Raw genomic sequence first — 21,705 nt, forward strand, 5'->3', positions numbered from 1 at the left:
GCTGGTTCCAAAAAATGCTTAACCAGCTTGCCATTATCTAGAGACAGACTGTTTGGTGAGCCATTGGCTGAAATCATAAAACAGTCCAAGGGTAAGGACTCTTCCTTACCACAGCCCAGAGCAAGTAAACCTCAACAGAAAAAGTGGCAGTCGAGGTTTCGGTCCTTTCGAGGCTCGGGCAAGCCCCAATTCTCCTCGTCCAAAGGGACTCAGAAAGGACAAGGGAGCTCAGATTCCTGGCGGGCTCACTCACGCCCCAGGAAAGCAAATGGAGGAACCGCTTCCAAGGCGGCTACCTCATGACTTTCGGCCTCCTCCCTCCGCATCCTCGGTCGGTGGCAGGCTCTCCCGCTTTTGCGACATTTGGCTGTCTCAAGTCAAAGACCGGTGGGTAACAGACATTTTGTCTCGCGGGTACAGAATCGAGTTCAGTTCTCGGCCTCCACTTCGGTTCTTCAGAACCTCCCCACACCCCAACCGAGCAGATGCCCTGCTGCAGGCGGTGGACTCTCTAAGAGCAGAAGGAGTCGTGATCCCTGTCCCCCCTCTAGAACGGGGGCGAGGATTTTACTCCAATCTCTTTGTGGTTCCAAAAAAGGACGGCTCTTTCCGTCCTGTTCTGGACCTAAAACTGCTCAACAAGCATGTGAACGCCAGGCGGTTCCGGATGGAATCCCTCCGCTCAGTCATTGCCTCAATGTCCCAAGGAGATTTCCTAGCATCAATAGACATCAAAGATGCTTATCTCCACGTGCCGATTGCTACGGAACACCAACGCTTTCTACGCTTCGTGATAGGAAACGAACATCTTCAGTTCGTGGCTCTGCCATTTGGTCTGGCGACAGCCCCCCGGGTGTTCACCAAGATCATGGCAGCAGTGGTAGCAGTCTTGCACTCTCACGGACACTCTGTGATCCCTTACTTGGACGATCTACTAGTCAAGGCACCCTCTCAGGAGGCATGCCAACTCAGCCTGAATTTTGCACTGGAGACTCTCCAGGCGTTCGGGTGGATCATCAACTTCCCAAAGTCAAATCTGTCACCGACCCAATCACTAACGTATCTTGGCATGGAGTTTCATACTCGCTCAGCGATTAGTGAAGCTTCCGCTGAGCAAGCAGCGGTCACTACAGACAGGGGTGCAGGCTCTCCTTCAAAGTCAGTCGCACTCCTTAAGACGCCTCATGCACTTCCTCGGGAAGATGGTGGCGGCAATAGAGGCGGTTCCGTTTGCGCAGTTTCATCTGCGTCCACTTCAATGGGACATTCTCCGCCAATGGAACGGGAAGTCGACATCCCTGGACAGGAAAGTCTTCCTTTCCCAGACGGCCAAGGACTCTCTGCAGTGGTGGCTCCTGTCCACCTCATTATCACAGGGAAGATCCTTCCTACCACCGTCCTGGGCGGTGGTCACGACAGACGCGAGTCTGTCAGGGTGGGGAGCAGTGTTTCTCCACCACAGGGCTCAGGGTACGTGGACTCAGCAGGAGTCCACCCTTCAGATCAATGTTCTGGAAATCAGAGCAGTGTTTCTTGCCCTACTAGCCTTCCAGCAGTGGCTGGAAGGGAAGCAGATCCGAATTCAATCGGACAACTCCACAGCGGTGGCATACATCAATCACCAAGGAGGGACTCGCAGTCGGCAAGCCTTCCAGGAAGTCCGGCGCATTATGATGTGGGTGGAAGCCACGGCCTCCACCATATCCGCAGTTCACATCCCCGGCGTAGAAAACTGGGAAGCAGACTTCCTCAGTCGCCAGGGCATGGACGCAGGGGAATGGTCCCTTCACCCGGACGTGTTTCAGGAAATCTGTCGCCGATGGGGAAGGCCGGACGTCGACCTAATGGCGTCCCGGCACAACAACAAGGTCCCAACATTCATGGCACGGTCTCGCGATCAAAGAGCTCTAGCAGCAGACGCCCTAGTGCAAGATTGGTCGCAGTTCCGGCTCCCTTATGTGTTTCCACCTCTGGCACTCTTGCCCAGAGTGCTACGCAAGATCAGATCCGACTGCAGCCGCGTCATACTCGTCGCTCCAGACTGGCCGAGGAGGGCGTGGTATCCGGATCTGTGGCATCTCACGGTCGGCCAACCGTGGGCACTACCAGACCGACCAGACTTACTGTCCCAAGGGCCGTTTTTCCATCGGAATTCTGCGGCCCTCAACCTGACTGCGTGGCCATTGAGTCCTGGATCCTAGCGTCTTCAGGCTTATCCCAAGGGGTCGTTGCCACCATGAGACAGGCTAGGAAGCCCACGTCTGCTAAGATCTACCACAGAACGTGGAGGATATTCTTATCCTGGTGCTCTGCTCAGAGAGTGTCTCCCTGGCCATTTGCATTACCTACCCTTCTTTCTTTCCTCCAATCTGGGTTAGAAAAAGGTTTGTCGCTCGGCTCCCTTAAAGGGCAAGTCTCGGCGCTATCCGTCTTTTTTCAGAAGCGTCTAGCACGACTTTCTAAGGTGCGCACGTTCCTACAGGGGGTTTGCCATATAGTTCCCCCGTACAAGCGGCCGTTAGATCCATGGGATCTGAACAGGGTACTAGTTGCCCTCCAGAAGCCGCCCTTCGAGCCTCTGAAGGAGGTTTCACTTTCTAGACTTTCACAGAAAGTGGCTTTTCTGGTAGCGATCACATCTCTTCGGAGAGTGTCTGAGCTAGCAGCGTTGTCTTCCAAGGCTCCCTTCCTGGTCTTCCACCAGGACAAGGTAGTGCTGCGCCCCATTCAGGAGTTTCTCCCGAAGGTGGTATCCTCTTTTCATCTTAATCAGGATATCTTTTTGCCTTCGTTTTGTCCTCATGCAGTTCATCGGTATGAGAAGGATTTACATTTGTTAGATCTGGTGAGAGCACTCAGAATCTACATTTCCCGCACAGCGCCCCTGCGCCGTTCGGATGCACTCTTTGTCCTTGTCGCTGGTAAGCGCAAAGGGTCGCAGGCTTCTAAGGCCACCCTGGCTCGATGGATCAAAGAACCAATTCTTGAAGCCTACCGTTCTGCGGGGCTTCAGGTTCCATCAGCCCTGAAGGCCCATTCTACCAGAGCCGTGGGTGCGTCCTGGGCATTGCGACACCAGGCTACGGCTCAACAGGTGTGCCAGGCAGCTACCTGGTCGAGTCGGCACACTTTCACCAAACATTATCAGGTGCATACCTATGCTTCGGCGGACGCCAGCCTAGGTAGAAGAGTCCTGCAGGCGGCAGTTGCCTCCCCGTAGGGGAGGGCTGTCTTGCAGCTCTAACATGAGGTATTTCTTTACCCACCCAGGGACAGCTTTTGGACGTCCCAATCGTCTGGGTCTCCCAATAGAGCGCCGAAGAAGAAGGGAATTTTGTTACTTACCGTAAATTCCTTTTCTTCTAGCTCTTATTGGGAGACCCAGCACCCGCCCTGTTGTCCTTCGGGATTGTTGGTTTGTTTGCGGGTACACATGTTGTTCATGTTGAACGGTTTTCAGTTCTCCGATGTTACTCGGAGTGAATTTGTTTAAACCAGTTATTGGCTTTCCTCCTTCTTGCTTTTGCACTAAAACTGGTGAGCCAGTGATCCCACTGGGGGTGTATAGCCAGAAGGGGAGGGGCCTTACACTTTTTAGTGTAATTGCTTTGTGTGGCCTCCGGAGGCAGTGCTATACACCCAATCGTCTGGGTCTCCCAATAAGAGCTAGAAGAAAAGGAATTTACGGTAAGTAACAAAATTCCCTTCTTTGTCTCACGGGTACAGGATAGAGTTCAGTTCTCGTCCTCCGCCTCGGTTCTTCAGAACTTCCCCACATCCCGACCGAGCAGATGCCCTTCTGCAGGCGGTGAATTCTCTAAGAGCAGAAGGAGTGGTGGTCCCTGTTCCTCTTCAGGAACAAGGACAAGGTTTTTACTCCAATCTCTTTGTGGTGCCAAAAAAGGACGGCTCATTCCGTCCTGTTCTGGACCTAAAACTGCTCAACAAGCATGTGAACGCCAGGCGGTTCCGGATGGAATCCCTCCGCTCAGTCATTGCCTCAATGTCTCAAGGAGATTTCCTAGCATCAATAGACATCAAAGATGCTTATCTCCACGTGCCGATTGCTACAGAGCACCAACGCTTTCTACGCTTCGTGATAGGAGACGACCATCTTCAGTTCGTAGCTCTGCCATTTGGTCTGGCGACAGCCCCACGGGTGTTCACCAAGGTCATGGCGGCAGTGGTAGCAGTCTTGCACTCTCAGGGACACTCTGTGATCCCTTACTTGGACGATCTACTTGTCAAGGCACCCTCTCAGGAGGCATGCCAACTCAGCCTGAATGTTGCACTGGAGACTCTCCAGACGTTCGGGTGGATCATCAACTTCTCAAAGTCAAATCTGTCACCGACCCAATCACTAACGTATCTTGGCATGGAGTTTCATACTCTCTCAGCGATAGTGAAGCTTCCGCTGGACAAGCAGAGGTCACTACAGACTGGGGTGCAGGCTCTCCTTCAAAGTCAGTCGCACTCCTTAAGACGCCTCATGCACTTCCTCGGGAAGATGGTGGCGGCAATGGAGGCGGTTCCGTTTGCGCAGTTTCATCTGCGCCCACTTCAATGGGACATTCTCCGCCAATGGGACGGGAAGTCAACATCCCTGGACAGGAAAGTCTCCCTTTCCCAGACGGCCAAAGACTCTCTGCAGTGGTGGCTTCTTCCCACCTCATTATCACAGGGAAGATCCTTCCTACCACCGTCCTGGGCGGTGGTCACGACAGACGCGAGTCTGTCAGGGTGGGGAGCAGTTTTTCTCCACCACAGGGCTCAGGGTACGTGGACTCAGCAGGAGTCCACCCTTCAGATCAATGTTCTGGAGATCAGAGCAGTGTATCTTGCCCTACTAGCCTTCCAGCAGTGGCTGGAAGGAAAGCAGATCCGAATTCAGTCGGACAACTCCACAGCGGTGGCATACATCAACCACCAAGGGGGGACACGCAGTCGGCAAGCCTTCCAGGAAGTCCGGCGGATTCTGATGTGGGTGGAAGCCACGGCCTCCACCATATCCGCAGTTCACATCCCCGGAGTAGAAAACTGGGAAGCAGACTTCCTCAGTCGCCAGGGCATGGACGCAGGGGAATGGTCCCTTCACCCGGACGTGTTTCAGGAAATCTGTCGCCGCTGGGGAAGGCCGGACGTCGACCTAATGGCGTCCCAGCACAACAACAAGGTCCCAACCTTCATGGCACGGTCTCGCGATCACAGAGCTCTGGCGGCAGACGCCTTAGTGCAAGATTGGTCGCAGTTCCGGCTCCCTTATGTGTTTCCACCTCTGGCACTCTTGCCCAGAGTGCTACACAAGATCAGATCCGACTGCAGCCGCGTCATACTCGTCGCCCCAGACTGGCCAAGGAGGGCGTGGTATCCGGATCTGTGGCATCTCACGGTCGGCCAACCGTGGGCACTACCAGACCGACCAGACTTACTGTCCCAAGGGCCGTTTTTCCATCGGAATTCTGCGGCCCTGAACCTGACTGTGTGGCCATTGAGTCCTGGATCCTAGCGTCTTCAGGATTATCCCAAGGGGTCGTTGCCACCATGAGACAGGCTAGGAAGCCCACGTCCGCTAAGATATACCACAGAACGTGGAGGATATTCTTATCCTGGTGCTCTGCTCAGGGAGTGTCTCCCTGGCCATTTGCCTTGCCTACCTTTCTTTCTTTCCTGCAATCTGGGTTAGAAAAAGGTTTGTCGCTCGGCTCCCTTAAAGGGCAAGTCTCGGCGCTATCCGTCTTTTTTCAGAAGCGTCTAGCACGACTCTCTAAGGTGCGCACTTTCCTGCAGGGGGTTTGTCATATCGTACCCCCGTACAAGCGACCGTTAGATCCATGGAATCTGAACAGGGTGCTAGTTGCCCTCCAGAAGCCGCCCTTCGAGCCTCTGAGGGAGGTTTCACTTTCTAGACTGTCACAGAAAGTGGCTTTTCTGGTAGCGATCACATCTCTTCGGAGAGTGTCTGAGCTAGCAGCGCTGTCATCCAAGGCTCCCTTCCTGGTCTTCCACCAGGACAAGGTAGTGCTGCGCCCCATTCAGGAGTTTCTCCCGAAGGTGGTATCCTCTTTTCATCTTAATCAGGATATCTCTTTGCCTTCTTTTTGTCCTCATGCAGTTCATCGGTATGAGAAGGATTTACATTTGTTAGATCTGGTGCGAGCACTCAGAATCTACATTTCCCGCACGGCGCCCCTGCGCCGTTCGGTTGCACTCTTTGTCCTTGTCGCTGGTAAGCGCAAGGGGTCGCAGGCTTCTAAGGCCACCCTGGCTCGATGGATCAAAGAACCAATTCTTGAGGCCTACCGTTCTGCTGGGCTTCCGGTTCCATAAGGGCTGAAGGCCCATTCTACCAGAGCCGTGGGTGCGTCCTGGGCATTGCGTCACCAGGCTACGGCTCAACAGGTGTGCCAGGCAGCTACCTGGTCGAGTCTGCACACTTTCACCAAACATTATCAGGTGCATACCTATGCTTCGGCGGACGCCAGCCTAGGTAGAAGAGTCCTGCAGGCGGCAGTTGCCTCCCCGTAGGGGAGGGCTGTCTTAGCAGCTCTAACATGAGGTATTCTTTACCCACCCAGGGACAGCTTTTGGACGTCCCAATCGTCTGGGTCTCCCAATGGAGCGCTGAAGAAGAAGGGAATTTTGTTACTTACCGTAAATTCCTTTTCTTCTAGCTCCTATTGGGAGACCCAGCACCCGCCCTGTTGTCCTTCGGGATTTTTGGTTATTTTTCGGGTACACATGTTGTTCATGTTGAACGGTTTTCAGTTCTCCGACGTTACTTCGGAGTGAATTTGTTTAAACCAGTTCTTGGCTTTCCTCCTTCTTGCTTTTGCACTAAAACTGGTGAGCCAGTGATCCCACTGGGGGTGTATAGCCAGAAGGGGAGGGGCCTTACACTTTTTAGTGTAATGCTTTGTGTGGCCTCCGGAGGCAGTGCTATACACCCAATCGTCTGGGTCTCCCAATAGGAGCTAGAAGAAAAGGAATTTACGGTAAGTAACAAAATTCCCTTCTTCTGCCTAATCCTCCCTGTATCTGTAGCCCCAGCCGAAATGTTAAAGGGAACCTGTCGGGTGCAATATGTACCCAGAGCCACAAGCAGTTCTAGGTGCATATTGCTAATTCCTGATTAAGGGGTACTTTGCACGCTGCGACATCAGTAACAATGTGTTACCGACGCTGCAGCGATAGTCCCCGCCCCCGTCGCAGGTACGATCTCTTGTGATTGCTGCCGTAGCGAACATTATCGCTACGGCAGCTTCACACGCACTTACCTGTCCTGTGACGTCGCTCTGGCCGGCGACCCGCCTCCTTCCTAAGGGGGCGGGTCGTGCGGCGTCACAGCGACGTCACACGGCAGGCGGCCAATAGAAGTGGAGGGGCGGAGATGAGCGGGACGTAAACATCCCGCCCACCTCCTTCCTTCCGCATTGCAGCCGGGACGCAGGTAGGAGATGTTCCTCGCTCCTGCGGCTTCACACACAGCGATGTGTGCTGCCACAGGAACAAGGAACAACATCGTACCGTCGCGGCTGCAAAATTATTGAAATGTTGGACCCTACAACGATCATACAATAACGACGCTTTTGTGCTCATTAATCGTATGTAAAAGGGTTTGCACACTACGATATCGACAGCGACGCCGGATGTGCGTCACTTTCGATTTGACCCCACCGACATCGCACATCCGATGTTGTAGTCTGCAAAGCCTGCCTAAGGCTATGTGCGCACTAGAAAGTGAATTTTTCTTAAGGAAAAACTGGACCCTCTGAAAGAATCCCGCACCCACGTTAAAAAAACGCACCAAAACTGCATCGAAATCCACATGCGGTTTTACCACGGTTTGGTGCATTTTTGGTGCTGATTTGACTCGGATTTAGCTCAGATTTTCCATAGGTTGGTCCCTGCGGATTTTTACCATTATCTATGGCAAAAACCGCATGTACCTGCGGAAAAGAAGTGACATGCTCATTAATTCCGCGGGTAAATCTGCAGGTATTAAAAAACGCAGTGTGCGCACAGCATTTTCTTCATCGTTCCTTATGGGAGACCCAGACCATGGGTGTATAGCTTCTACCTCCGGAGGACACACAAAGTACTACACTGAAAAGTGTAGCTCCTCCCTCCGAGCATAAACACCCCCTGGATAACCAAATCTAGCCAGTTCAATGCTTTGTGTTCAGGAGGCACACATCCACAAATGCATTCTCATATGATTTTTGATTTTAAAGAGTTGGAAGAAAAGCGGGTCCAAGCTGGACCCCCGGCATGTCCCTTCTCACCCCACTGTGTCGGCGGTGCTGTTAAGGTTGATTTCAAGGCTGGAGCCTTTCATGCCGCGCTCCTTCACCATCCCTCGGGCTCTGGCTTGAAGTGGGAGCCAGCACGGTTCTCACTGTTTTGCAGGAGACCGGTCTCCATCCGCAGCCCTTTCAGGACCCTGCCGGACGGAGCACTCACCCCTCAGGGACCTGGCTCTGCGTCTCATAAGCTAAGTATTTTGAGACGTTATTGAGGGGTCCCTTGTACATTTATTGTGGGGAGAGTGTGTTATTTAACTTTGCTGTGATTTCCGGCCGGTTCTCTGGTTTTCACCTGAGAACCGCGCCGAGGGTGCCTGCTCGCCGGCCGCATTGTAAAATTTAGGCCCCGGCTTCGGCTGCGGCCTACTTTCGTTTTCACTGCCCCTGCATGTCAGTCATGCAGAGGGACAGTGCGGCGCCGCCCACCGGCCGTTCAGTACAGGGGAGGACACTCCTCTCTGAGGAGATGTTTCCCTCCCCTGGATATCTCCTTGGCCCTCCGGTTCCCGCTCTTGGACTAGGGCCCGCCCCCCCTCCTCCCTCCGGCGCCATTTTATCAGCGTTCTCACACTGATCGGCGCTGGCTGCTGCATCTCTGCAACCTGTCTGGGGGTCCGAGCTGTGGAATCCGGAGGGCACACAAAACGGTCTGGTAAGCCACAACCTCTGGTTGTGGACTTTATTATACACTCTCTGGGGGTCATTCTAAAGGAGTGTATTCTTACTGCAGAGCCCCCACTTCAGCAGCATGTCTCACACTAGGAGCAAGGCTGCAAGGCTTTACTCTATATGCACTGCATGTAAGCTCGTACTGCCTGAACCGAGCACATATCCTCATTGTGATGCCTGTTCTAACATGGTGGTGCCTCAGCCTGGAATCGCACCCACAGTGGTCCCTCCGGCTGCTCCGGCCCCGGTGGCTGAACCCCCGGTTTGGGTAGAATCGTTTTCTAAGGCTATCTCCAAGTCCTTTGCCGACTCCATGGGAGAGTTGTCCCGGACTCTGCTGAGCATGCATCAGCCCCCTTCTCAGGGTGCCTCTGCTGCTTCGGCTCGCTCTGCAGACCTCACAGAGGATTCTTCATCTGCTCCCAGACCCCGTCCTCCTAAAAGGAGACGCAGGGTCCCCTCTCCTTCCTCGTCCCGCGGCTCCGATTCACGAGCCGACTCGGAGGACGAGGAGGATGTCTTTACTGGGGGCTCGGACGCTACGTCCATGTGCCCCATTGATCTGACCGAGGGTGACGCAGATGTTAGTGATTTGATTGCGTCCATTAATTCTGTACTGGACCTCAATCCGCCAGTATCAGAGGAGCAACCCTCTCTGGCAGAAAAGCACCAGTATACCTCGCCTAAGAGGACAAGGAGTGTGTTCTTTAACCACTCCAGTTTTCAAGCCACTGTGTCCAAGCCCAGGGCCTGTCCTGACAAACGCTTTCCAAAGCGTGGTTCTGATGACCGTTTTCCTTTTCCACCAGAGGTGGTCAAGGAGTGGGCTCACTCACCAAAAGTAGACCCTCCGGTGTCTAGACTCTCAGCCCGGACAGTTGTATCTGTAGCTGATGGCACCTCCCTTAAGGATCCCACTGGCCGCCAGGTTGACCTCCTGGCCAAGTCTGTCTATGAGGCGGCAGGGGCCTCGTTCTCCCCATCCTTTGCAGCAGTGTGGGCTCTCAAAGCCATCTCTGCTTCCCTAGAGGAGATGCATTCCCTCACTAGGGACTCTATGCCTGAATTGGTTGCCCTAACTTCCGAGGCTTCAGCTTTTTCATCCTATGCCATGTCTGCCATGCTGGAGGCTTCTCACCGCACTGCGGTGGCCTCCGCTAATTCCCTTGCTATCCGCAGGATTTTGTGGCTGCGAGAGTGGAAGGCAGATGCTTCTTCAAAGAAGTACCTTGCTGGGCTCCCATTTGCCGGGTCCAGGCTGTTCGGTGAACAACTGGATGAAATTATTAAGGAGGCTACTGGCGGGAAGAGTACTTCCTTGCCACAGACTAAACCCAGGAAACCTGTCCAGGGCAGGAACCAGTCGAGGTTTCGTTCCTTTCGTTCCTCTAACTGGGCGGCCTCTAAGCCCTCGGCGTCGTCCACTAACTCAGCCAAGGACCAGAAGCCCACCTGGCGCAAGAAGCCGCGTCCACAAAGGTCCGCAGGAGCTGCTGCCACCAAGGCAGCCTCCTCTTGACTATCTGGCCGAGCCAGCAACGTCTTTGGTCGGTGGCAGGCTCTCCCACTTTGGCGACGTGTGGTTTCAACACGTCTCCGATCAGTGGGTGCGGGATATCATCTCCCACGGCTACAGGATAGAATTCTCTTCCAGCCCGCCAAACAGATTTTTTCTGTCAACTCCCCCCTGCTCCAAGGCCGCCGCCTTCTCTCAGGCCGTGGCATCCTTACAGGCCAACGGAGTAATTGTACCGGTTCCCGCCAGGGAACGGTTCAGAGGTTTTTACTCAAATCTCTTCCTAGTCCCCAAAAAGGACGGTTCCTTCCGGCCCATCCTGGATCTCCAGCTTCTCAACAAGCATGTTCAGGTGCGGCATTTTTGCATGGAGTCTCTGCGATCGGTCATTGCCTCAATGACCCAAGGAGATTTCCTGGCATCCATCGACATCAGAGATGCCTATCTGCATGTGCCAATTGCAGTTTCACACCAGCGTTGGCTACGTTTTTCAATCGGAGAGGAACATTTCCAATTCGTGGCTCTCCCCTTCGGGTTAGCCACGGCCCCTCGAGTATTTACCAAGGTCATGGCAGCAGTGGTTGCGGTTCTGCACCTCCAGGGGTTGGCAGTGATTCCTTACCTGGACGACCTTCTTGTCAAGGCTTCATCCAGTGCAGACTGTCAGCGGAGGAGTGTCTCGCTCACTCTCGCCACTCTTGTTCGGGTGGCTTGTCAATCTGCCCAAGTCCACTCTGACCCCGACCCAAAAACTTACGTACCTAGGGATGCAATTCGAGACTCTGCCGACACTTGTGAAGCTGCCCTTAGTCAAACAGCAGTCCCTCCATCTGGCGGTGCGCTCTCTGTTGAGGCCCCGCCGTCATTCCATCAGGCACCTCATGCAGGTGCTGGGTCAGATGGTGGCGTCAATGGAAGCGGTTCCCTTTGCCCAGTTCCATCTGCGTCCTCTGCAGCTGGACATTCTCCGCTGTTGGGACAAGCGGCCTTCCTCCTTGCACAGGTTGGTGGCTCTGTCGCCACAGACCAGTAGCTCTCTTCAGTGGTGGCTTCGGCCCCTCTCTCTGTCTCAGGGACGCTCCTTCCTGATCCCGTCCTGGGTGATTCTCACCACGGATGCCAGTCTATCCGGCTGGGGAGCAGTATTTCTCCACCACCGAGCACAGGGCACTTGGACTCCGTCCGAATCAGCCCTCTCGATCAATGTGCTGGAAATCAGAGCTGTGCTCCTAGCTCTCGTAGCCTTTCACCACCTGTTGGCGGGCAAGCACATTCGAGTCCAGTCAGACAACGCGACAGCAGTTGCCTACATCAATCACCAGGGCGGGACTCGCAGCCGCCTGGCAATGTTGGAGGTTCAACACATCCTTCAGTGGACGGAGGACTCCAAGTCTACCATATCCGCAGTCCACATCCCAGGCGTAGAAAACCGGGAGGCAGATTATCTCAGCCGTCAAGCAGTGGACAGCGGCGAGTGGGCTCTGCATCCGGCAGTGTTCCGGTCGATCTGCCGCAAGTGGGGCACTCCGGAAGTGGATCTAATGGCATCCCGTCACAACAACAAGGTCCCGGTTTACGTGGCTCGCTCCCACGATCCTCAGGCCTTTGCAGCGGACGCGCTGGTTCAGGATTGGTCCCAGTTCCGTCTGTCTTACGTGTTTCCCCCTCTAGCTCTCTTGCCCAGAGTCCTGCGCAAGATCAGAATGGAGGGCCGTCGGGTCATACTCATTGCTCCAGACTGGCCCAGGCGAGCTTGGTACCCAGACCTGCTCCGTCTGTCCGTAGAGGTGCCGTGGCATCTCCCGGACCGCCCAGACCTTCTCTCACAAGGTCCGTTTTTCCGCCAGAATTCTGCGGCTCTCAGATTGACGGCGTGGCTCTTGAGTCCTGGATCCTGACGGCTTCCGGCATTCCTTCCGAGGTCATCTCCACTATGACTCAGGCTCGGAAGTCTTCCTCGGCCAAGATTTACCACAGGACTTGGAGAATTTTCCTGTCCTGGTGTCGCTCTTCCGGCCATGCCCCTTTGCCTTTTTCCTTGCCGACCATCCTGTCCTTTCTACAGTCCGGTCTGCAGCTAGGACTATCCCTCAATTCCCTTAAGGGACAGGTCTCGGCGCTGTCAGTGCTGTTCCAGCGGCGTATCGCCCGACTGGCCCAGGTGCGCACCTTCATGCAGGGCGCATCTCACATCATTCCTCCTTACCGGCGGCCTTTGGATCCCTGGGACCTTAATCTGGTCCTCACGGCCTTACAGAAACCCCCCTTTGAGCCTCTTAGGGAGGTTTCTTTGTTTCGACTTTCACAGAAGGTCGTTTTTCTGGTGGCCATAACTTCTCTCAGGAGAGTCTCTGATTTGGCTGCGCTCTCTTCGGAGTCACCTTTTTTGGTTTTTCACCAAGACAAGGTGGTTTTCCGTCCGACTCCGGACTTTCTCCCTAAGGTGGTGTCTCCTTTCCACCTTAACCAGGACATTTCATTGCCCTCCTTTTGTCCGGCTCCTGTGCATCGCTTTGAGAAAGCGTTGCGTACTTTAGATCTGGTGCGGGCGCTCCGGATCTATGTGTCACGCACCGCTGCTCTTAGGCGGTGCACCTCTCTTTTTGTGCTGACCACAGGTCAGCGCAAGGGTCTCTCGGCTTCTAAACCGACCCTAGCTCGTTGGATTAGGTCGGCCATATCCGATGCCTACCAGTGCACTCAGGTGCCTCCCCCGCCAGGGATCAAGGCGCATTCGACCAGAGCTGTCGGTGCCTCTTGGGCTTTCAGGCACCAGGCTACGGCTCAGCAGGTCTGTCAGGCTGCCACTTGGTCTAGTCTGCACACCTTTTTGAAGCACTATCAAGTGCATGCTCATGCTGCGGCAGATGCGAGCTTGGGCAGACGCATCCTTCAGGCGGCTGTCGCCCATTTGTGAAGTTGGGTTTTGCCTACTTCTCAGTTTGTTTATTTCCCACCCATGGACTGCTTTGAGACGTCCCATGGTCTGGGTCTCCCATAAGGAACGATGAAGAAAAAGAGAATTTTGTTTACTTACCGTAAATTCTTTTTCTTATAGTTCCGACATGGGAGACCCAGCACCCTCCCTGTTGCCTGTTGGCAGTTTTCTTGTTCCGTGTGTTTTCACCGGCTGTTGTTGTAGACAGAGGTTCCGGTTATTCCGGGTTTTGCTCTGTCTCTACTTGTGGGTGGATGTCCTCCTTCAGCTTTTGCACTAAACTGGCTAGATTTGGTTATCCAGGGGGTGTATATGCTCGGAGGGAGGAGCTACACTTTTTAGTGTAGTACTTTGTGTGGCCTCCGGAGGCAGTAGCTATACACCCATGGTCTGGGTCTCCCATGTCGGAACTATAAGAAAAAGAATTTACGGTAAGTAAACAAAATTCTCTTTTTTTAAAACCTAAAGGTTTTGCTGGGGAATCAGTGCAGCAATGTTAGACACATTTTCTGCGGCAAATCCGCGGTAAATCTGCAGCGTATGCACATAGCCTAACTGTCCCTGTATCTAGTAGCATAGATGGAGATCTTTTGAAAAAGTATCTCTAAAGATCCTTTATGATATGCTGATGAGGCCAGCGACTAGTCGCAAGGACGTTAGTTCCCTTGGCTAGTCGGCCCCCTTAGAATGTAAGCACGCCCCTGTGGGCTTGCTAACATGCTAATGAATGTGCAGCGTCAGAGGCATGGTCACTCTCGCCTCTGCTGACGCTGGTTTTCGGCTCATTGCGCATAATCAGAAGTCCCGGACTTCCAGTCTCGCGCTTCAAACTGGTGTAGTGCGCATGACCAGAAGTAAGGGGACGTTCTGATCGTGCTCACTGAGCCGAAAACCAGCGATGGCAGCAGAGGTGAAAGCGACCATGCCTCTGATGCTGGGCATTCATTAGCATGTTAGCACGCCAACAGGGGCGTGCTTTTATGCTAAGAGGGCCGACTACCCCAGGGAACTAATGCCCTTGTGACTAGTCCCTGTGCTCATTAGCATATGATAAAAGATCTTTATAAATACTTTTTTTTTGTATGCTAATAGATGCTGGTATTAGCAATATGCACCAGAACTGCTCGTGGCTCCGGGTGCATATTGCAGCTGACAGGTTCCCTTTAACATTTCGGCTGGGGCCAAGATGCCTGCCACTGAACCAATGTTCACTAGGTGTTGCTACCATTTCACAGTGCAATACAGGTGAATGCGGTCACATTCGCCTCTAGGGTACTGCTGTCAAGGGAGGAATTTTGGGTAAAGATAGCTAATGGTATCTTCATACAGGGTATCCAGAGATGGTGCCGTATTAGCTATATATATCAGAGCCGATATTAATGAATCAGACAATGAATACATGAGACATGTTCTCCTTGAGCCAGTGTCACCAACTGAACTCGTGTATATCTATAGCTCAGATTTTAGTATTACATTCCAACCTTCACACATGTACAAAAAGTATCAATTTGTTTTCTCTCACACATCGAAACTGCATAGGGAGGGTTGGGGAGTGTAGGTACCCACATTTCATCCCATGGATGTCACATTCCTTCTTTGTGTGGAGCTACTGATAAGCACAAATACTTTCTCTGTTCATTGTTCGTACATCTGTTCACTTATCCTTGGTAACCCCTTCATGACTATACAGCTTAGAATTATATTATGGGTCTATGCGATGGCTACATAGACAGACAGATAATTATGCAACTACATCTATATTTTGATTATTTATATACACAGATAATCTTATTACGTTTGAATAAACAATCTATAGCCCAGGCTACCTTCACACTGCAACATGCAAAAAAATCCGCCACCAAGTAACCACATTCACTTGTATAATGCTGAGATATAGCGGCGACATTTAGCAAGCTTCTGTTGGTGCCAAAGTCACCGTGTAGCCCTAGACTTAGGTGTGACCATTAGGCTTCATTGATTAGTGTGGAAACTCCTTTTGATTGATATTTATTTTTTTAATATCCCATCCACAGCGGAGCTGGTTTCTCTGAGAGAGCAGGCTCAAGAATTAGTAGACGAGAATGACGCTTTAAAAACGACCATCCATCGACTGAATGTGGAGCTGAGCCGCTATCAGACGAAGTATCGCCCTTTATCCAGGGAAGAGGTAATGTCTCTTTACATCTTTTTCTTTTTTTACATTTAAAGCTGATTATTTGCCTTTTTGTACAATTACATTCTGTCGTTGCCATTCAGATCATCTGTATCAGGAATGCGTACATCATTATGATCGCAAATATTACTATACTCTGTGCACTTTCTTCAGCGCTCTATTGGGAGACCCAGACGATTGGGGTATAGCTACTGCCCTCCGGAGGCCACACAAAGCACTACACCAAAAAGTGCAAGGCCCCTCCCCTTCTGGCTATACCCCCCCGTGGTATCACGGGTTCTCCAGTTTTCAAGCTTTGTGCGAAGGAGGTCAGACATCCACGCATGGCTCCACAGATTTTAGTCAGCAGTAGCTGCTGACTATTTCGGATGGAAGAAAAGAGGGCCCATATAGGGCCCCCAGCATGCTCCCTTCTCACCCGTGGATGGTGTTGTAAGGTTGAGGTACCTATTGCTGGTACAGGGGCTGGAGCCCCACATGCTGTTTTCCTTCCACATCCCCTTGTAGGGCTCTGTGGAAGTGGGATCCTGCCGGCCTCTAAGCTCTGACGCCGGGCTCCATCCACAGACCCATAGCACCTGATGGATACGGAGCAGGAGTACAATCAGGGACAAGGCCCTGCATCATACAGGTACTCTGTGTCCCCGGCAGGCACAGACACACTCCGGGCTGGCTGGGTGTTGTAGTGCGCCGGGGACCGTAACGATTGAGTTGGTGTTCCTGCAGTTTACTGGGGGACTTTTGTGTTGTGGGAACGCAGCGCCGACCCCCACTGGACCGGCGGCGCTGCTGTGACTTGTAGTGCGCCGGGGACACGCCGACCGCGCTTTTACGGCGGCGGCGTTTATAAATCCAGTCCCCGGCTTTTGCGGCCTAGCTCCGCTTCGTTCCCGCCCCCACCCTGTCAATCAGGGTAGGGGAGAGACGCTGTTTCGCAGCAGCGACGAGGGCTGGAGCCTGATTTACATGCTCCAGCCCTCTCACTAGGCACAGAGGGAAGCAGGCTTCCCGCTCTTAGTCAGGAACGCCCAGGGCCCGCCCCCCCTCCTCTCCCAGGACGCCGGCAGCCATTACATGCAGTCTGGCTAGAGGAAGGACGCAAGGCTCTGGGAGACCTGGACTAGGGGGCTTTTGGAGACCACACACCCGCTCTTAAGCGGGCGGTAAGCGGCATTTCAGCTGGCCCCTCTAGTGCCTCAGTGTGCATTGGTGTACTGTGTCACCAGATATATATATTTATTTATTTCTTGCACTGTGAGGTCGCTTCCTGGCTGGATACCCCAGATCGCTCTGAGGAGGCAGCAACATGTCATCCACAAAACGCAAGGCTGCCAAGGCTAGGGCTGTGTACACTGCGTGTGCTGCATGTGGGGCTGCTCTACCAGCAGGTTCCAAAGACCCCCATTGTGTGCAATGCTCAGATCCGGTGCTGCTTCGCCAGCCGGAGTCCAGAGGGGTAGTGACCCAGACTGAGACGCTTGTAAGTCCTGCCCCGGTGTCAGGGACAGACTTTGCAGTTTTTGCTGATGGAAAATCCCCCTCAGTTGGAATTAATCCAGACTGCAAGGGAGTCCCCGGCTTCCCAGGCTGAGTATTATGACTCAGATGATAGCCCCAGCCACCCTAAGCGAGCTCGCCGGGAAAGACCCTCAACGTCATCACACTGCTCAGGGTCTCAGCGCAATCAGTCGCCCTGTGATGCGTCTGAAGAGAGTGATCAGGAGTCTTATCCTGGAACCCCTCTCAATCTGGATACCCCGGATGGGGACGCCATGGTAAACGAGCTTATCTCAGCCATCAATAGACTGTTGGATATTTCTCCCCCAGCTCCTTCTGCAGAGGAGGCAGCTGCAGAGCAGGTGAAGTTTCGTTTCCTCTATCCCAAGCGTAAATTGAGTGCTTTCTTGGATCACTCTGACTTCAGAGAGTCAATCCAGAAACACGACGCTCATCCAGAAAGGCGTTTCTCTAAACGTTCTAAGGATACACGTTTTCCTTTCCCCCCTGATGTGGTCAAGCGCTGGACCCAGTGTCCAAAAGTAGACCCCCCGATTTCCAAACTTGCAGCTAGATCCATAGTTGCAGTGGAGGATGGCGCTTCACTTAAGGATGCCAATGACAGACAGATGGACCTTTGGTTAAAATCTGTCTATGAAGCTATCGGCGCGTCGTTTGCTCCAGCATTCGCAGCCGTATGGGCACTCCAAGCTATTTCAGCTGGTTTAGCAAAAGTGGATGCTATCATACATCCAGCGGTGCCGCAAGTGGCGTCCCTTACCTCGCAGATGTCTGCGTTTGCGTCTTACGCTATCAATGCGGTCCTAGAATCTACCAGCCGCACCTCAATGGCGTCCGCCAATTCGGTAGTTTTGCGCAGAGCCTTGTGGTTAAAGGACTGGAAAGCAGATGCTGGTTCCAAAAAATGTTTAACCAGCTTGCCTTTATCTAGAGATAGACTGTTTGGCGAGCCATTGGCTGACATCATTAAACAGTCCAAGGGTAAAGACTCTTCCTTACCCCAGCCCAGATCAAGCAAACCTCAGCAGAAAAAATGGCAGCAGAGGTTTCAGTCCTTTCGAGGTTCGGGCAAGACACAATTCTCCTCGTCCAAAGGGACTCAGAGGACGCAAAGAGTCTCAGATTCCTGGCGGGCTCACGCACGCCCCAAGAAAGCAAATGGAGGAACCGCTTCCAAAGCGGCTACCTCATGACTTCCAGCCCCCCCCCTCCGCATCTCCGGTCGGGGGCAGGCTCTCCCGCTTTTCCGACATTTGGATGTCACAGGTCAAAGACCGGTGGGTGACAAACATTTTGTCTCGCGGGTACAGAATCGAGTTCAGTTCTCGTCCTCCAGCTCGGTTCTTCAGAACCTCCCCACATCCAGACCGAGCAGATGCCCTGCTGCAGGCGGTGGACTCCCTAAGAGCGGAAGGAGTAGTGGTTCCTGTACCGCCTCAGGAACAAGGGCGAGGGTTTTACTCCAATCTCTTTGTGGTTCCAAAAAAGGACGGCTCGTTCCGTCCTGTTCTGGATCTAAAGCTGCTCAACAAACATGTGCACGCCAGACGGTTCCGGATGGAAACCCTCCGCTCTGTCGTTGCCTCAATGTCTCAAGGAGACTTCCTTGCCTCAATAGACATCAAAGATGCTTATCTCCACGTGCCAATTGCTACAGAACATCAACGTTTTCTACGTTTTGTGATAGGAAACGACCATCTTCAGTTCGTAGCTCTGCCATTCGGTCTGGCGACAGCCCCCCGGGTCTTCACCAAGGTCATGGCGGCGGTGGTAGCAGTCTTGCACTCTCAGGGACACTCGGTGATCCCTTACCTAGACGATCTACTTGTCAAGGCACCCTCTCAAGAGGCATGCCAACTCAGTCTACATGCTACGCTGGAGACTCTACAGACGTTCGGATGGATCATCAACTTTCCAAAGTCGAATCTGTCACCGTCACAGTCGCTAACGTATCTTGGCATGGAGTTTCATACTCGAGCAGCGAGAGTGAAGCTTCCGCTGAACAAGCAGCGGTCCCTACAGACAGGGGTGCAATCCCTCCTTCAAGGCCAGTCGCACCCCTTACGGCGCCTCATGCACTTCCTCGGGAAGATGGTGGCAGCCATGGAAGCAGTTCCCTTTGCGCAGTTTCATCTGCGCCCACTTCAATGGGACATTCTCCGCCAATGGGACGGGAAGTCAACGTCCCTGGACAGGAAAGTCTCTCTTTCCCAGACGGCCAAGGACTCTCTACAATGGTGGCTCCTTCCCACCTCATTGTCTCAGGGAAGATCCTTCCTGCCCCCATCCTGGGCAGTGGTCACGACAGATGCGAGTCTGTCAGGGTGGGGAGCAGTGTTTCTCCACCACAGGGCCCAGGGGACGTGGACTCCGCAGGAGTCCACCCTTCAGATCAATGTTCTGGAAATCAGGGCAGTGTATCTTGCCCTACTGGCCTTCCAACAGTGGCTGGAAGGAAAGCAGATCCGAATCCAGTCGGACAACTCCACAGCGGTGGCATACATCAACCACCAAGGAGGGACGCGCAGTCGGCAAGCATTCCAAGAAGTCCGGCGCATTCTAATGTGGGTGGAGGACACAGCATCCACCATATCCGCGGTTCACATCCCAGGCGTAGAAAATTGGGAAGCAGACTTCCTCAGTCGCCAGGGCATGGACGCAGGGGAGTGGTCCCTTCACCCGGACGTGTTTCAGGAAATCTGTCGCCGATGGGGAGTGCCGGACGTCGACCTAATGGCGTCCCGGCACAACAACAAGGTCCCGGCATTCATGGCGAGGTCGCGCGATCAAAGAGCTCTGGCGGCAGACGCATTAGTTCAAGATTGGTCGCAGTTCCGGCTCCCATACGTCTTCCCACCTCTGGCACTCTTGCCCAGAGTGTTACGCAAGATCAGATCCGATTGCAGCCGCGTCATACTCGTCGCCCCAGACTGGCCGAGGAGATCGTGGTATCCGGATCTGTGGCATCTCACGGTCGGTCGACCGTGGTCACTGCCAAACCGACCAGACTTACTGTCCCAAGGGCCGTTTTTCCATCAGAATTCTGCGGCCCTGAACCTGACTGTGTGGCCATTGAGTCCTGGATCCTAGCGTCCGCAGGATTATCTCAAGGAGTCGTAGCCACAATGAGACAAGCTAGGAAGTCAACGTCTGCTAAGATCTACCACAGAACGTGGAAGATTTTCTTATCCTGGTGCTCTGCACAGAGAGTATCCCCTTGGCCATTTGCATTGCCCACCTTTCTTTCCTTCCTGCAATCGGGGTTGGAAAAGGGCTTGTCGCTCAGCTCCCTTAAAGGGCAAGTCTCGGCACTATCTGTGTTTTTTCAGAAGCGTCTAGCACGTCTTCCTAAGGTGCGCACGTTCCTACAGGGGGTCTGTCATATTGTGCCCCCGTACAAGCGGCCGTTAGATCCATGGGATCTGAACAGAGTACTAGTTGCTCTGCAAAAGCCGCCCTTCGAGCCTCTAAAGGACGTTTCCTTTTCTCGCCTGTCACAGAAAGTGGCGTTTCTTGTTGCGATCACATCGCTTCGGCGAGTGTCTGAGCTGGCAGCTCTGTCATCCAAGGCTCCCTTCCTGGTGTTCCACCAGGACAAGGTAGTGCTGCGCCCCATTCCGGAGTTTCTCCCTAAGGTCGTATCCTCGTTTCATCTTAATCAGGATATATCCTTGCCTTCCTTTTGTCCTCAGCCGGTTCACCGGTATGAGAAAGACTTACGTTTGCTAGATCTGGTGAGAGCACTCAGAATCTATATTTCTCGCACGGCGCCTATCCGCCGTTCAGATGCACTTTTTGTCCTTGTCGCTGGCCAGCGCAAGGGGTCGCAGGCTTCTAAAGCCACCCTGGCTCGATGGATCAAAGAACCAATTCTGGAAGCCTACCGTTCTGCGGGGCTTCCGGTTCCTTCAGGGCTGAAAGCCCACTCAACCAGAGCTGTGGGTGCGTCCTGGGCTTTGCGACACCAGGCTTCGGCTCAACAGGTGTGCCAGGCAGCTACCTGGTCGAGTCTGCACACTTTCACCAAACATTATCAGGTGCATACCTATGCTTCGGCGGATGCCAGCTTAGGTAGAAGAGTCCTGCAGGCGGCAGTGACATCCCCGTAGGGGAGGGCTGTTTTGCAGCTCTAACATGAGGTATCTCTTTACCCACCCAGGGACAGCTTTTGGACGTCCCAATCGTCTGGGTCTCCCAATAGAGCGCTGAAGAAGAAGGGAATTTTGTTACTTACCGTAAATTCCTTTTCTTCTAGCTCTTATTGGGAGACCCAGCACCCGCCCTGTTGTCCTTCGGGATTTTTTTTTGTTGTTTGCGGGTACACATGTTGTTCATGTTGAACGGTTTTTCAGTTCTCCGACGTTATTCGGAGTTAATTTGTTTAAACCAGTTATTGGCTTCCTCCTTCTTGCTTTGGCACTAAAACTGGAGAACCCGTGATACCACGGGGGGGTATAGCCAGAAGGGGAGGGGCCTTGCACTTTTTGGTGTAGTGCTTTGTGTGGCCTCCGGAGGGCAGTAGTTATACCCCAATCGTCTGGGTCTCCCAATAAGAGCTAGAAGAAAAGGAATTTACGGTAAGTAACAA

At 53.3% G+C, this 21,705-nt stretch overlaps 1 protein-coding gene across 2 annotated transcripts in view; it reads left to right on the forward strand.

The window, feature by feature from the left end:
- Positions 1-21,705, forward strand: part of CEP89 (centrosomal protein 89) — a 221,722-nt gene that overhangs the window by 62,203 nt on the left and 137,814 nt on the right. For both annotated transcript variants that reach the window (XM_075326112.1, XM_075326113.1), the window contains exon 8: positions 15,460-15,593. In XM_075326112.1, the coding sequence (XP_075182227.1) occupies positions 15,460-15,593 (134 nt within the window). The remainder of the gene's footprint in view (positions 1-15,459; positions 15,594-21,705) is intronic.

The sequence above is a fragment of the Anomaloglossus baeobatrachus genome, chromosome 10 (genome assembly GCF_048569485.1).
Source record: "Anomaloglossus baeobatrachus isolate aAnoBae1 chromosome 10, aAnoBae1.hap1, whole genome shotgun sequence".
Classification (NCBI taxonomy): Eukaryota; Metazoa; Chordata; class Amphibia; order Anura; family Aromobatidae; genus Anomaloglossus; species Anomaloglossus baeobatrachus.